General features: G+C 38.3%; 2 protein-coding genes across 2 annotated transcripts; one reads left to right on the forward strand and one right to left on the reverse strand.

Annotated features, from left to right (window-relative positions):
• Nucleotides 1-4608: 4608 nt before the first annotated feature.
• Nucleotides 4609-7006, reverse strand: LOC124076330 (testis-expressed protein 13C-1-like). The gene is made up of 2 exons (XM_046420220.2): nucleotides 6930-7006; nucleotides 4609-5773 (listed from the first exon to the last, which is right to left on the reverse strand). The coding sequence occupies exons 1-2, from the start codon at nucleotides 7004-7006 to the stop codon at nucleotides 5284-5286; spliced, it is 567 nt and encodes a 188-aa protein (XP_046276176.1). The 3' UTR covers nucleotides 4609-5283.
• Nucleotides 7007-11765: 4759 nt separating this feature from the next.
• On the forward strand, nucleotides 11766-15524 carry Znf674 (zinc finger protein 674). Its single transcript, XM_058571465.1, is given in 6 exon segments — nucleotides 11766-11779; nucleotides 14507-14925; nucleotides 14928-14948; nucleotides 14951-15137; nucleotides 15139-15198; nucleotides 15200-15524. Coding segments are annotated over 6 exon segments (1026 nt in total).
• The last annotated feature ends 492 nt before the right edge of the window (nucleotides 15525-16016 follow it).

Consider the following 16016-nt stretch of genomic DNA (forward strand, 5'->3'; position numbering starts at 1 on the left):
ACACTAAACTCTCATATGGTTGCTGTTTTCTTTTTGGCACCAAAAATTGGACCGGGGGTGCTTCACCACAGAGCCACATCCCCAGCCATCTTTTATTTTTTATTTAGAGACATGGTCTCCCTAAGTTGCTTAGGGCCTTGCTAAGTTGCTGAGGTTGGTCCCCAACTTACAATCCTCCTGCCTCAATATCCTGAGTTGCTGGGATTACAGGTGTGTGCCACCACACCTGATTTATATTCTCTTTTAATTTCTTCTCCAACTCTTATGTATTTGACTTGATGCAACTGAATATCAGTTTCCTTCTCTCAACTCTTTTTTTAATATTATGTTTTAATTAAAAAAAAAAACAAAACACAAACTTATCCCAGTGGCTTGGGAGGCTGAGGCAGTAGGATCACAAGTTCAAAGCCAGCCTCAGCAATGGAGAGGCACTAAGCAACTCAGAGAGACCCTGTCTCTAAATAAAATACAAAATAGGGCTTTGGATGTGGCTCAGTGGTCAAGTGCCCCTGAATTCAATCCCCGGTACTGAAAAAATAACAACAACAACAACAACAAAAAAAAAAAAAAAAAAAAACCACAAACTTGAGAGGATATTACTTTCAAGGTAGAATACTTTATAAGACACTACCACATGGCCCTTCCATTTTATTTTTCCAACATGGCCCTTCCATTTTATTTTCCCACCAGCAATGGATAGGAGTACTAGGTGTTTTACATTGTTGCCAGCACTAAGTATTACTAATGTTGTTAATCTTTCTTTTGAGTAGGTATATTGAGGGATCTCATTGTGATTTTAATTTGCATTTATTAAATAATGAATGTTGTTGAGGATCTTTTCATGTTCTTATTTGACATCTGTATATCTTCTTCAGTAAAGTGTTTGTTGTAATGTTTGCCATTTTTCTTTGATCTTATGTTGTAACTGTTCTTTTTATATATTCTGGATGCAAGTTCTTTATCAGCTATGTATGGTCCTAGTTTCTACTTGCAGGCTGGGACTTGTTTCATTCTTTTTAAATTTGTACCTTTTAGTTATACTTGTTTTATTCTTCATAGTATCTTTTGAAGAATAGATGTTTTTAAAATTGATTAAGTCCAAGTTCTTCTTTTATATTTCGTGCTTTTTGTATCCTATCTAACAAATCTACAATCCAAGGTACCAAAGATTTCTCATGTTTTCTTTTAGATGATTTATAATTTTATCCCTTACATATAGGCCTATAAGTTTTAAAATCTGGTGTGAGGTATCAGGGTTGTTTTTTTTTTTACATACACGTATCCAATTTTTCCAGTTGTTTCAGGAGCATTGTGTGTATGTGCACATGCATGTGTGTGTGAGGGTGTGTGTATGTTACTGGGTGTGGAATCCAGGGTCTCACACATGCTAGGCAAGCATTCTACCACTGAGCTGTATATTTCCAGCTCTCCAGTGGCAGGGTCATTTCTTTGTTTCATTTTGTATTTTTTTTTATGGTACTGGGGACTAAACCCAGGAGTGTTTTACCATTAAGCTACCTCCCAAGCCTTTTACCTGTTTATTTTAAGATAGGGTCTCAGCCAGGCTTGGTGGTGCATGCCTATGATCCCAGTGACTTGGGAGGCTGAGGCAGGAGGCTTATAAGTTCAAGGCCAACCTCAGCAACTTAGTAAGACTCTCAGCAACTTAGTGAGATCCTGCCTCAAAGTAAAAAAAAAAAAATTACAAAATGGGGCTGGGGATGTGACTCAGTAGCAGAGTGCCCCTGGGTTCAATCCCTGGTTCCAAAAAAAGAAAGGCAAAGTAGGTCTCTTGCTAAGTTGTCTAGCTAACCTCCTACCTCTTAACCAAGCCTCCTATTAACTGGCATGACAGGCATGTGCCACTGCACCCAATTCCAGCAGCATTTTTTTAAAGAGAGAGAAAGAGAGAGAGAGAGAGAGAGAGAGAGAGAGAGAGAGAGAGAGAGAGAGAGAGAGAGAGAATTTTTCTTTAATATTTACTTTTTAGTTTTCGGCGAACAAAACATCTTTGTTTGTATGTGGTGCTGAGGATCGAACCTGGGCAGCAGGCATGCCACGCAAGCGCGCTACTGCTTGAGCCACATCCCCAGCCCCCAGCATTTTTTTTATAAAGTCTATTTTTTTTCTCCATTAAGCTACCTTTGCACTATTGTTGAAAACAGTTGAACACACATGCATCAGTGTATATACAAATGCTTTTAATTATGATAACCTTATAAAGTGTTCAAATCAGGTAGTATGAATCTTCCAATTTTTTCTTCCCTTTTAAAAATGTTTTGGCTGTCCCGGGTCCTTGGCATTTTCATATAAATTTTGAGTCAGCTTGTGAATTTCTATATAAAAGCCCACAGGGATTTTGTTTGGAATTATATTGCCTCTGTGGCTCATCAATAGATTGGTAATATTAAATCTTTGAAGTCATGAACATGTATGTCTATTTATTTAGGTCTTTTCAAATTTATCTCGGTAATGCTTTGTAGGTTTGAATGCACAGGTCTGGCACATGTTATTTAATTCATCCCTAAGTGTTTTGTATTATAATAAGGCATTATAAATGGTACTTTTTTGGATTTTAATTTCCCATTGGTTAATGCTGTTTTATAGAAATGTAATTGACAAAAATATATTGACCCTGTATCATGGGACATTCCTAAGCACAGTCATTGTATAATACTTGTAGCTTTTTTGTAGATCATTTGGCATTCTCTATGTAAATAATCATGTAGTTGTAAACAAAGACAATTTTCTTTCTTTTCAATCTAAATGTCTTTTACTTCCTTTTTTTTGCTTTTTATAGTGCTAGGATCTTCAGTACAATGTTGAATAGGAATAAATATAATGACATCTTAGCCATATTCCTGATCTTAGAGCAAAACCATTTACTTTCTCACTATTAAGTATAATTTTTCTGAGTTTTTATCATGAACAGATGTTGAAGGTTGCAGATGCTTTTTCTACATCAGTCAGAATGATCATGCTTGAAAATATAGTGGATTACATTTATTTGCAAATATTGAACCAGGCTTTCATCCCCAATAAAAATTCTGCTTGATCATGACCTATTATCCCTCTTATATATTGTTAGTTCTTTCACTCATTTTCTGTTGAATATTATTGCTTCTATGTTTATGTGTCATAATCATCTGTTGTTTTCATCAGTCTCATGGTTTGTGTATGATTTTAACCTAGGCATCTGCTGATTATCTTTTTCCTTTGAAAATTGATCACATTTTGCCAGTTATTTGTCATGTTAAATAATTTTGGATTCCATTCTGCATAGTGGTAATGATGTTATTGCTTTTAATCTTTGTTTATCAGTTAATAAATGGGTTGGGTTGAGCCCACTAGTTCTGTGTTGCCTTCTCTGGGTGTTGGTTCTAATAAGTTCAGTTTTCTATGCTCCTTTGGTTCTGACTTGTACAGATTCCACTCAGGGATTAGTTTGAGACTTGAGTGGTGACTGTGTCTATGAGGTTTTTGAACCCTTTTCTGTACTGCTTTAGGTTTGTCTCATACATTTTTCACTCAGATGTTAGTCTCAGACTTGAGCTGTGGTTTAAATATTAGTTCAGTTTTCAAAATTCAGTATGCACTTCTGCTTTCTCTTGTACACACAGCCCCTGCATGAGTTTATCACTTAGAAGTGTTCATATTCCACTGGTACATTTGGACCAAAGTCTTGAGAGAAAAGAAAAAGGATAAAAGGGGATCCCACTGGTATACTGGGTGGCATGTTTACTTTATTTATTTATTTGGTACCAGGAATTAAACCCAGGGGCACTTAAGTACTGAGCCACACCACCAGTCCATTTGTTTTTTTTTATAAGTATAAACTCTTTATTACTAGTTAGGATCAGAAAACCCCCCAAAATGGTTGATCTTGGTGAGCTGTGCTGGATCTCCAGGGGAACTCTGGGAAACCTGTTCAGAATGGCACCTCCCACTTCCTGGGCTCTACCTTGGCTCCTCCTTGGTTTGCAGCTGTCTTGGTGAAGCAAAAAATCTGCAGATAACATACTCAGTGGAAGGCAAGGGGCCCAGGGGCATTCTGGAGATTTCTTGCCTCCTCCAGTTCTATTTATAGCCCAATTAGTCCTTCCAAGAGAAGCACCATACATACATAGTACAGCAGCCCTGAAGTCTGTCTTTGGAATGCATTTTGTTCTTCATCCACTGTTCATTGGAAAGGAACCAGGGATGGGGACAGCTGGGGGCTGAGGACTAGAGTATGTAGAAAATACCTCCCCCAACCCTGTCTTTTTACAAGACAGCCCGGTGATCTTTCAGGCAGGCTGCAGGGCAGCCAGGAAAAATAGATGTGTCTCAAGAAAGGGAATCAGCAAAGCCCTGACTGTCCTTTTGCCAGGATACTTTCCTGACTTTTTGCCACTGCTCATTCATCTTCTTTGGGATTAATGTGACAAGCAATTGGTCACTCAAGCCCTTTCATGAAAGCGTCTTTGATATTGCCCCCCAGAACCACAAAAGTGGAACTTTTTTTTAAAATCCAAAATTGGATCTTGATGCTATTTCTTTCTTTTTTAATCTTTATTTTGTTTATTTATTTTTATATGGTGTTGAGGATCCAACCCAGGGTCTCCCACGTGCTAGGCAAGCGCTCTACTGCTGAGCCACAATCTCAGGCATTGATGTTATTTCAACTGAGTTTATCCAAAGGTCACATTTCATGCAAGACAAAGGAGACACCCCACTCCACATATCTCAAGTTAGGCTCTCTCTTGTCATTTAACCAATCTCACCCAACAGATTATAATGTGTACACTAGATATTAACAGAGTTATAGTTTCTAACACATACTAGGCCATCAATAACTTTTTGTTTATTAAACCAATGAATGAAATTAAACAAATTTGCTACAATCTCTAAGATTACTTCTTCTCTCAACCCTTCTGTACTTTGCAATGTCAATCCCTTTTCTCCAACAGAAGGATTGAGTTCTAACAAAATTGGTCTGCTCTGTCTTGTTCCAAAATGTGTGCTAGAATGTCTCCTTCTCCCTGATGCCTTCGTTCTCTTTTTAGCTCCAGCCAGTTGAGGTCTTAGGTGAAGCAGCTGCTGACAGCCAGAAGTGTATATCATGAGGAGTCACACACTGGGACCCCAAGCTTCTTCAGTTTCACCCAAATTTCCTGGAGCTGTTGGAGATGCCATCTGGGCCTCAGACTCCACATCCTGCGTACCCTGCGACCCTGTGGCAAGCACCTTTCTCTGTCCCCCTGCATCCACAGGCCATGCCCCAATCCTGTGCTGCTCATATGGCTATTCAGGAGCGACTTCCTGGTACAGCTGGAACTGGATCAGCCTCTCACGCAGGGCGTCACGCTCCCCCAGCGCTTGCTTCAGGTCATCTCTGGCGCTATGCAACTGAGAAACCACGTCGTCCCTCTCCTCACGCAGCCGCTGCAGTTCGGAGGCCAGAGCCCAGGCGGCTCCTTCGCACTCCTCCACCTGCCCCCTCAGCCGCCCGACCTGACGCACCTGCTGCTCCCGCTGCCTCGCGGCCACTCGCACCCCGAGGGCCCTGGAGCTCCAGGCACCCGCCGTGTTAATGGCGCGCGGCGCCTGAGGGTCTGCCATGAAGGACTGCAGGTTGTCTTCCACCTTGTTCCAGGGCCGTGAAGGGAAGGTCAGGTAGAGGTCTGGGCAGCCACCATTACTGAGCACCTCTTCGTTGATAAACGCCACCACTTCGCTGTGGCGGACACCGCTTCTGGAATTTCCGGAAGTCGAAGGCCGTGGCCGCCGCGGCCTAGTCAGCAGAGCTGCCCCCCTCTACTGTAGCCTTGGGCAACCAACTGGGGCGCCCCTCAGTTCCTGTCTCTGTGGTGTTTCAGTCCTTTCCCAGCCCTATAGCCTCTTCCTTCGCCTCCTACCTCCACTTTTCTGTTCACAAAGCCCCAAACCTTAAAACCAGTTCTCTCTCACATCAACCCCTTAGGCTTCTAAAGCGGCAACCCCATTTTTTTTAGTATTTAGTTTTTAGTTGTAGTTGGACACGACACCTTCATTTTATTTATTTATTTTTATGTGGTGCTGAGGATCGAACCCAGGGCCCCACATGTGTTAGGCAAGCACTCTACCACTGAGCCACAACCCCAGCCCCCCAGCCCATTTTTTGAAATGATTTTATTATTTTTTTTAATACACGACAGTGGAATGCCTTACAATCCGTATTACACGTCAATTTATGTCATTATACATGTACTTTGTTTTTTTTCGCATTACAATTCTTATTACACATATATACCACAATTTTTCATATCTCTGTATATAAATTATGTTTACACCCAATTCGAGTCTTCATACATGTTCTTTGGATAATGATGTCCATCACATTCCACCATCCTTGCTAATCCCCTGCCTCCTCCCTTTCCCTCCCACCCCTCTTCCCTATCTAGAATTAATCTAATCCCCTCATGCTCTCCCTCCCTACCCCACTATGAGTCACTCCCCTTATATCAGAAAACATTCAGCATTTGTTTTTTGGGGGGATTCGCTGACTTCACTTAGCATTATCTTCTCCAACGCCATCCATTTACCTGCAAATCCTCCAGCCCATTTTTATTTTTTATTTAGAGATAGGGTCTTTTTTTATATTTATTTTTTAGCTTTAGGTGGACACAATATCTTTATTTTTATGTGATGCGGAGGATCACACCCAGTGCTTCACGCATGTCAGGCAAGCACACTACCACTTGAGCCACATCCCCAGCCCTTTTTCATACTTTATTTAGAGACAGGAACTTGCCAAGTTGCTTAGGGCCTTGCTAAGTTGCTGAGGCTGGCTTTGAACTCACGATCCTCCTGCCTCAGCCTCCTGAGCCACTGGGGTTACAGGCGTGGGCCACTTCACCCAGTTGGCATCCCTACTTTTTGATTCCCTTTCATAGTCTAATTCTGTTTACTTGTCAGAGGCCTCAGGTAGTTGCTTTATGTATTTTGTCTGGAATTTTTGGGTGCAGTAATCAGTAGGAGAGGCCATAATACTCTCCCTTACTCTTTTGTGGCTAGAAATGGGACCCTCAGTTTCATTCATTCTCGACTTTATTGATCTCAACCTTTATTGATTCTTTTTTTCTGCTAGTTTGAATTTAATTTGCTCTTAGTTTCAGAAGGTAGAAGCTTAATTCATTGATTTGAAATCTCTCTTTTCTAAGGATGGGAGAGGAGGGGAGGAGTAGGGAGGATAGGAAGGGCAGCAGAATAGAATAGACAATATGATTGATGTATGTACATTCCATGTATGTATTATATGTCAAAATACATTCTGCTGTCATGTATGACTAAAAAAAATAAAAATTAAAAAAAAAAATTTAAAAATAAATAAATAAATGACAGCGGAATGCATTACAATTCTTATTACACATACACAGCACAATTTTTTATATCTCTGGTTGTATATAAAGTATGTTAACACCAATTCGTATCTTCATACATGTACTTTGGATAATGATGTCCATCATATTCCACTATCATTGCTAATCTCCTGCCCCTCCCTTTCCTTCCCAGCCCTCTTCCCTATCTAGAATTCATCTGTTTGGCATATTGATACAGACAACTGGTTTGTTCCTTTCATTTGCTATATTCTATTGTATGAATGTGCTCCATTTATCTGTTCTGTTGATTGACATTTGAGCTATTTACACCTTTTTGTCATCACAAACAATGGTGTTGAGCTTTTTTGTACAGTCCTTGGTGTGTTTATGTAAGAGTTTCGCCTATATACCTGGGTTTAGAATTGTTGATGTAGCAGTTGTTTTCATTTTAATGTTTACTATGTAATGAGTATAGTAGTTCTTTCACTTACATCCCTATCAGTACAGTATTAGATTTCCTGCTATTTTATATCTCTGCCAAAGCACACTATCATCAGGTTTTAAATTTTTGCTAGTTTAGTGGGTATAAAGTAATAAACAGTGAAATTTTCTTATCTTTGGAAAAAAAGAGAAATCTCTCTTTTCTAATATAGCATTGTCAGTGTCGTTACTACCTTAGTACTGATTTAGCCGTTTCAAACCAGTTATTTCGGGTGAATTGGCATACAAGAGATTACACATTTTTAAAGTGAATATTTTGATAACTTTTGAATTTTATATCTACAATTTCATTACCACAATAAAGATAATGAAATCATACAAGGAGTTGGGAAGTATTCCCACCTCCCTTCAATTCTTTGAAAGAATTTGTGTAATATTGGCATTAATTCTTCTTTAAGTGTTTGATGGATTCTCAAGTGAATTCTTCTGGGCTTGGAGTTTTCTCTGTGGGAAGGTCTTTAACTAAAATTTCAATTCATTTAATAGATGTTGGGTTATTCAAATGATTTATTTCTCCAGATGAGCTTCAGTAATTTTGTCTTTCAAGGAATCTGTTTTATCTAAGCTGTCAAATTTATTGGCATAAAGTTGTTCATAATGTTCTCTTATTCTGTTTTCAATTTCTGAGCATCAGTGGTTGTCTCATTTTAGCTAAGAAAATGAAAGCTATATTTGAGAAGACAGATATGTTTAAACTGATATAAACATTATACAATGTGTGCATGTATTGAAACATCATATGGTATCACATTAATATGTAGTATTTTTATGTTTTTAAGTATCAGTTAAAAATTTTAAAATGAAAACTAGGTAATCATTAAAACTATGGACTTCATTTAAATGGAACTTTTCTCTCCCCACACCTTAGTTCTGCCTTTTACTGGCAACATGGGCACACTCAGTTTTGTCTTTTCTTTTTTGGCACCAGTGATTGAATGACGAGTGTTTAACCACTGAGCCACATTCCCAGCCCTTTTATTTTTTATTTTTAGACAGGGTCTCCTAAGTTGCTTAGGACCTCACTAAGTTGCTGAGGCTGGCTTTGAACTTGTGATCCTCCTGCCTCAGCCTCCTGAGTCACTGGGATTACAGGTGTGCACCCCACACCTGACTAGTCTTTTCTTTCTTTATTCTTCCCACTCCCCTATTCAACTACTAGACCATCTCTGGCTCTTTGAGTGAAGCAGGGTAAGAAAGAAGGGAGACTATAAAGAGTAAAATAAAGTTTGAACTATCCATATAAATATAATCTGATACTGGTACTTTCTGCATGTGGCAGATTCCAAAGACTGAATCTTCCTGTCCTTGGCACTTTTATGCTGTCCTTGGAATGTCCAGTGTTCCTCCATTAGGCAGGTCCTTTTCTCCAACCAGTTATTTAATATATTCCCTGGTTCCATGAGTGACCTTCAATGTCATTCTACTGAAGTCACCTCAATCCTACCAGAAAGCCCTCTTTCCAATGTAACCCAGACCTGTTCATATCCAGGGTGCATATCTGGCTTGTAGAATGAGTGTGTGTGTGTGTATGTGTGTGTGTGTGTGTTCTGTGGTGGTAGTGAGACCTGCAGTTCACCTCCATACAACCTTGTTGCTGCCATATGATGCCACAATCTGTCAACTGTACAATTTTTGTAGGTGGAAGTTAAGTGCCAAGTGCCCTGTGTCCCCCAAATGCTAATGGACGTATATCAAGCAAGTAATCTCCCTGAAGTCCTTCTTACTAGACTAGGGTAGGATGAACATACATTTATCTCGCTTATTTTGGGAGAGAAAAATATCACAGCTTTGCAATGATTGTTCAAAGAAATTTTTTCCTTAGATTATTCAACCTTACTTAATACACATACTTTTCTTTTTTTGTACCATGTATTGAACCCAGGGGGTGCTTAACCACTGAGCCACATCCCCATCCCTTTTTACATTTTATTTGGAGACAGGGGCTCACTAAGATGCTTAGGGCCTCGCTACATTGCTGAGGCTGATTTGGACTTGTGATCCTCCTGCCTCAGCCTCCTGAGCTGCTGGGATTATGAGCATGTACCACCATGCCTGGTTTAACACTCATACTTTTAAGGGGTATATTTCAGCTGAAGGACATTAAGCAGTTTTTATCTACTCCTTTTAAGTCCTGCAAAAGGCCTCTGGACTGGGAAAGTACTTAGTATTTATTGCCAGCCTTTGAAGCAAAAAGAGTAGATTTTACCATCATATGAAATCAACTCCCTTAAAGCATGGGTTGTAGCCTGGTGGGCAGATGTAGCTTCCTGAAAAATCTAAAACTTCAGCTTTTGAATAGGAAGCATCAATGTTAAAATGCAAAGCTCTGTAGCCTTAGGTGGCAAAACAAATGGCACAGAAAGTATGTGATTTAGGCCAGGGCTGCATGATAGAACTAGAACTTACTGCAAGAAACAGGAGAGAATTGTAGATGCTTTAAATTTTGGTCCTTTAGTTAGTATAAATTGGTATCTTCTTATAATTTTCATTTCCCTGATTACTAGGAAATCTAACATTTCATGTGTTATTAACTAGTTAGATTTCCTCTTCTAAGGCCTGCCTGTTTATATCCTTTATCTATGTTTTTGTTGGGCTGTTTATCTTTTCTTTTTGCTTTGTATGTATTCTTTGTATATTGTAGACTTCAATTTTGTGTATAGTAAATAGCCTTTTTAAAAAAATATTTTTAGTTGTAGATGGACACAATACCTTTATTTTGCTTATTTAGTTTTATGTGGTGCTGGGGATGGAACCCAGGGCCTCACACATGCTAGGCAAGTGCTCTACCACTGAGCTACAACCCCAGCCCCTCAACAGCCTTTTCTTAGTCTAGGCTGTTTATGGAGTTGTTTTGAAAATAAGTTTTAATTGCAATGTAATCAAATTTATCAAAGTTTTAGTTTGCTTTTTGTATAACCTTAAGTAAGGTTGTACTTTTTAGTTGAATACACACACACACACACACACACACACAGACACACACACATATTTACTCTGATGTTACTATTTTCATATTTTATTGTATTATTTATATAGCCAGCTTTTTCATGACCCTTTTTCTTGCCTTAGATGGATTTTCTTTACCCTCTGCCTCTTACCCCTTGAGTCATTATCCTTCTGAATGATTCAAGTACTAAGCATTATCTTTAGCCAGGCTTTATTTATGATAAATTATCTGCTTTATTGTCCAAAAATGTCTTGGTTTTGTTATCTTTCTTTACAATAATTTATCTGGGTACAGAGTTCTAAGATGACAGCTTCTGTCAGAACTTTGAAAATAGTATTCATTAAACTTCTGGCTTCTTTTTATTTTTCCTCAAAAAGACTGACAATAATGGGCTGGGGCTGGAGCTCAGTGGTAGAGCACTCACCTAGCATGTGTGAGGCACTGAGTTCAATCCTCAGCACCACATAAAATAAATAAGTAAAATAAAAGTTATTGTGTCCATCTACAACTAAAAATATATATTTTTAAATATCTGACATTGATATAATTGTTTATAAGGGATTTAAATTTTTCTCCATGGACGCTTTTAAATTTTTCTTTCTGATTTTTAAGTCTTGTGGTTGCACTCAACTTTGTGTGAGTGAGGATTTACTTTTATTTGCCACACTGAGGACTGTGGGTGTAAGATTCATGCCTTCCTTTCACTCTAGAAAACTATGTCATTGTCTCTTCAAATATATCCTGGGTCAGCGATCCCCAAGACTACTCCCATATTCTGAGATTTTCTAGAAAGAATTATGGGACACAGCATATAGTTGTATTCACAGATAAGTTTATTGTAGTGATGCCAAGAATATACAACCACATTATATGGGGAACAGCACAGGCAGAGTCTGGAAGAATCCGTTTGCAGGCTCCCTTATACTGTCACCCTCCCATGAGGGGGCTTACAGAGCACTCTTCACCCAGCATCAAAAATGCAGCAACATAGGTGTGATGTTTATTATGCTCAGGAGAAACCATTAGAGACTCAGAAACTTTGGTTTTTATTGGAGGCTGGTCATACAGACAAACTGCTTAGCATATACCAAAATTCCAGACTCCCAAAAGGAAAACAGGTATTCAGCATAAAACACAGTGTTTGTATAAACAGTGGAGGCATAGAAAACCACGCTTACCAGTCAGGAAATTATGAGAACATTCCTGAAATCCAAATTCCCAGATGTCAGCCCAGGGCTAACTTGCAGGCTGGCCTTTGTAAAGAGAACAGTATCAGGGCTGCTGTATTAATCTTTTTCTTGGCCTACAGCCCAACTCCCTTTTCCTTTTCCTTTCCACTTGGATCTCTTAATGAGCTTATGTTGGAGCTTCTAATTATTTCTACTTCCCTTATGTTTCCATTTCATTAAGCTTTTATGCTATATCCTGGGTGGTTTCCCACAATCCGTCATTTAACTTATTCAATTTATCTTTATAGTGTACTGTTCAACCTCTCTATTTAGAGTTTTAAAAAAAATTATATTCATATTTGTATCCTAACTTGTATCCAAGTTTTCCCCCATAGTCTAGTTCTTAACTCTTTGTATATTTAGAATATTTTAATTTATTTTTTATCTATTTTGGGGGGCTGCTGGGGATTGAAGCCAGGGGAGCTTTATCACTGAGTTGCAATCCTATTTTTGTTTTGTTTTGTTTGTTTGTTTGTTTGTTTTGGAGACATGGTCTTGCTAAGTTGGGTGAGGTTGGCCTCAAATTTGCAATCCTCCCGGTTCAGCATCCTAGGTTGCTGGGATTATAGGTATGCATTACCACACCTGATGATATTTGGAATATATTTACTTTAAAATCTAGATTGTTACATTATATACAGTTCTAGAAATGGGAGAATCTTTTAATGTATCTGTTGATTCTCTTTATTGATGATTCATTTCCTTGTAAGGTCTAAATTATTTTTACATGTTTGATTTGGTTTTCCATAGATGTTCTGTGAGCCTTAAGCTATAAAAACATGGGAAATATTTTTTGGAAAGTTTTCCATTGCTGTGAATCTACTAATAACAAGACCAATTTTATGTTAATTTTTCATTATGGGCTCTTGTACTACACTCGTAATCATGCAGATTGAATCACAGAACTAGGCTTCTGATTTCTTTTATCTAACACCATTCTTAACAATTTCTTTGGCCAGCAAGGAGTGTTTCTAGTTTGTATTTAATAAACATGCAGGCCCCTTGTTATGCCAGCTTGAAGCAAAAAATAGGTTCTCCTTTCTTGAACACTTGTGCCCTGAGGTCTGGATTCCTATGCAAGGCTCCAAGCTTCACTTTTACTTTACCCCATCATTGTACATTCTCACTTCAATTTTTTATGGGTGGTAAGGATAGTACCCAGGACCTTCTGTATGCTAGCCAAGTGCTCTACCATTGAGCTAAATTCCCATCACTCCCACCACTTCATTTTTGACACATAATACATTTCTTGGCTTTGTGCTTGGCTGCATATTACATTATTTTTTAGAATTCATGGTAGCATTCTTTACATTTGCAATTGGAAACATGGGGTGGTGGACATGGGGAGGATCCATCCTTATGATCATAATATTGATAAGAATTTACCACAGGGCATTTAGAGATCCATGTTATCCCATATATTGTAGTAAAATTTTAATGATTCATCTCATTTTTCTCCTAGAATTCTGGGAAGTTGATGAGCAGATAGATAACTAAAAGGAAAGTCAATACAGACCTCTGTGGCAAGCTGCATTCATAGACCAGAAAACACTGAAAGATGAAAATGTTCAAGAATGCAGAACATACAGAAAAATCATTTATCTGAGCAAATTCTTTGTTTCTATAAGACAAAGACACCCTAAATATTCATGGAGAAGATATTTAAAACGTAATATAGGGCTGGATCCCCAGCCCTATATATAGCTCAGTTCATAGAGTGCTTGCCTCACATGCACAAGGTTCAATCCCCAGTACCACCAAAAAAAAATAATATAAATGGTCTTAGTCAAATGTTCTCTCTGATGCTAACACACAAAAAGGAGGGAGGGGAAGAGTAGAAGTTCATTGGATTAGACAAAGGGGAACGAAAGGAAGGGAGGGAAATGGGAATAAGAGAGACAGTGAAATGAATCTGACATAGCTTTCCTATGTTCATATATAAATACACCACCATTGTAATTCCACATCATGTACAACCACAAGACTGGGATCCTTATTAGAATAAGATATACTCCAATTGTGTATAATATGTTCAAATATACTCTACTGTCATGCATATCTAAAAAGAATAAATAAAAATAAATTTAAAAATAGAAGCTTTGTAAGAAAGATAGATTATAGATGTAAGGTAAATTGGAAATTATGTCTCCCTTCTTATCTTGATAAATCCTAACCTGCAGAGAAATCTGTTGAACCCAATCAACAAGGAAAAGCCCCCCCACCAGAAGCAATAAAATAAAAGTCAGAGAATTCAAACTGGGGAGAAATTCTATGAATGTACTGAATATAGTAGAGTGTTTATCCAGAAAAACCAACCTTGTTTTCCATCAAAGAATTCACACTGGAGGGGTTGGGATTGCGGCTCAGTGGCAGAGCGCTTGCCTTGCACCTGTGAGGCACCGGGTTTGATCCTCAGCACCATATAAAAATAAATAAATAAAATAAAGACATTGTGTCCATGTATAACTAAGAAAATTTTTTTAAAAAAGAATTCACACTGGAGAGAAACTTTATGAATGCTTTGAATTTGCAAAAGCCTTCAGTCAGAAGATAGCCCTCACAGCACACCCGAGAACTCATTCAGGAGAGAAATCCTATGAATGCAGTGGATGTGGGAAAGCCTTTATCCAGAAGGCAACTTTTATTAAACATGAGCAAACTCACATGGGAAAGAGACCATTTGTATATGGTGAATGTGCAGAAGCCTTTAAGAGTTCTTATCATCTTATTAGACACGAAAAAACACATATTAGACAAGCATTTTATAAAAGAATCAAGCATGCTAAGTCCAGCATTATACATCAAATGTCTCACACAGATGAGAAACCTAAGTGCAGTAAGTATAGGAAAACCTTTGATGAGAAACCCATCACCATTAAACATCAGAAAACTAACAGAAAAGAGAACCTTGTGAGTGCAGTAGATGTGGAAAAACTTCAAGAGAAAGTCACACCTCTCTGTTCATCAGAAAATTCACACAAAAGAAAAACCCTATCAATGCAGCACATGTGGGAAGACTGTTAGTGTAAAATCACATCTGTTTGGCCATCATTGAAATCATACAGGAGGGAAACCCTACAAATGAAGAAGATGTGGGAAAGCTTTCAGTGAGAGGCAACCCTATTGTCCATCAGAGAATTCATACAGGAGAGAAACCCTATAAATGCAATGAATGTGGGAATATTCTGTGAGAAGTCACCACTGATTAAACAACGGAGAATTCATATGGGAGAGAGACCCTATGAATGCAGTGACTGTGGGAAAGACATCAGTAGGAAGTTGACTGTCATTAAATGTCAGGGGATTTATACAGGAGGAAAACCCTACAAATGTAGGGAATGTGGGAAAGCCTTCCATGTGAAATCAGTTCTCCTTACATATCACAGAACTCACATGGGAGAAAAACCTTTTGAATGCAGAGACTGTGGGAAAGCCTTCAGTGGGAAGTCAACCCTGAATAAACATCAGGTAAGTCATACAGGAGAGAGAATGTACAAATGTTCTTGAAAAGTTAGATAATTTCACTAGTAATTGTACCTCATGCTGTACATCAAATAATTCATCCTGGGGAGTCATTAAGAATGAATGTCAGGGGGCTGGGGTTGTAGCTCAGTGGCAGAGCACTTGCCTAGCACATGTGAGGCACAGGGTTCAATCCTCAGCACCACATTAAATAAATGAATAAAATAAAGGCATTGTGTCCATCTACAACTAAAAAAAATTTAAAAGCTAACTACATTAAAAAAAGAATGAGGGCTGGGCATATAGCTCAGTTGGTGAAGTGCCTGCCTCACATGCACAAAGCCCTGGGTTCAATCCCCAGGACTACAAAAAAAATAAAAATTAAAATTAAAAAAAAGAATGTCAGAAACACCTCATTTTTATTTTTTATTATTTTTTTTAAAAAATAAATGACAGCAGAATGTATTACAATTGTTATTACATGTATACAGCACAATTTTTTCATATCTCTGGTTGTATATAAAGTATGTTGACACT

Source organism: Marmota monax, unplaced genomic scaffold (assembly GCF_021218885.2).
Source record: "Marmota monax isolate L192 unplaced genomic scaffold, Marmota_monax_Labrador192_F-V1.1 WCK01_AAM20220418_F8-fsc00225, whole genome shotgun sequence".
NCBI lineage: Eukaryota > Metazoa > Chordata > Mammalia > Rodentia > Sciuridae > Marmota > Marmota monax.

Excerpts from the sequence above, each read along its gene's own strand:
- LOC124076330 (XM_046420220.2), bottom strand. The coding sequence starts at position 7,006 with ATGGCCTCTCCTACTGATTACTGCACCCAAAAATTCCAGACAAAATAC. Across the intron at positions 5,774-6,929 it reads CTACCTGAGGCCTCTGACAA|GCCGCGGCGGCCACGGCCTT; the intron begins GTAAACAGAATT and ends TCTGCTGACTAG.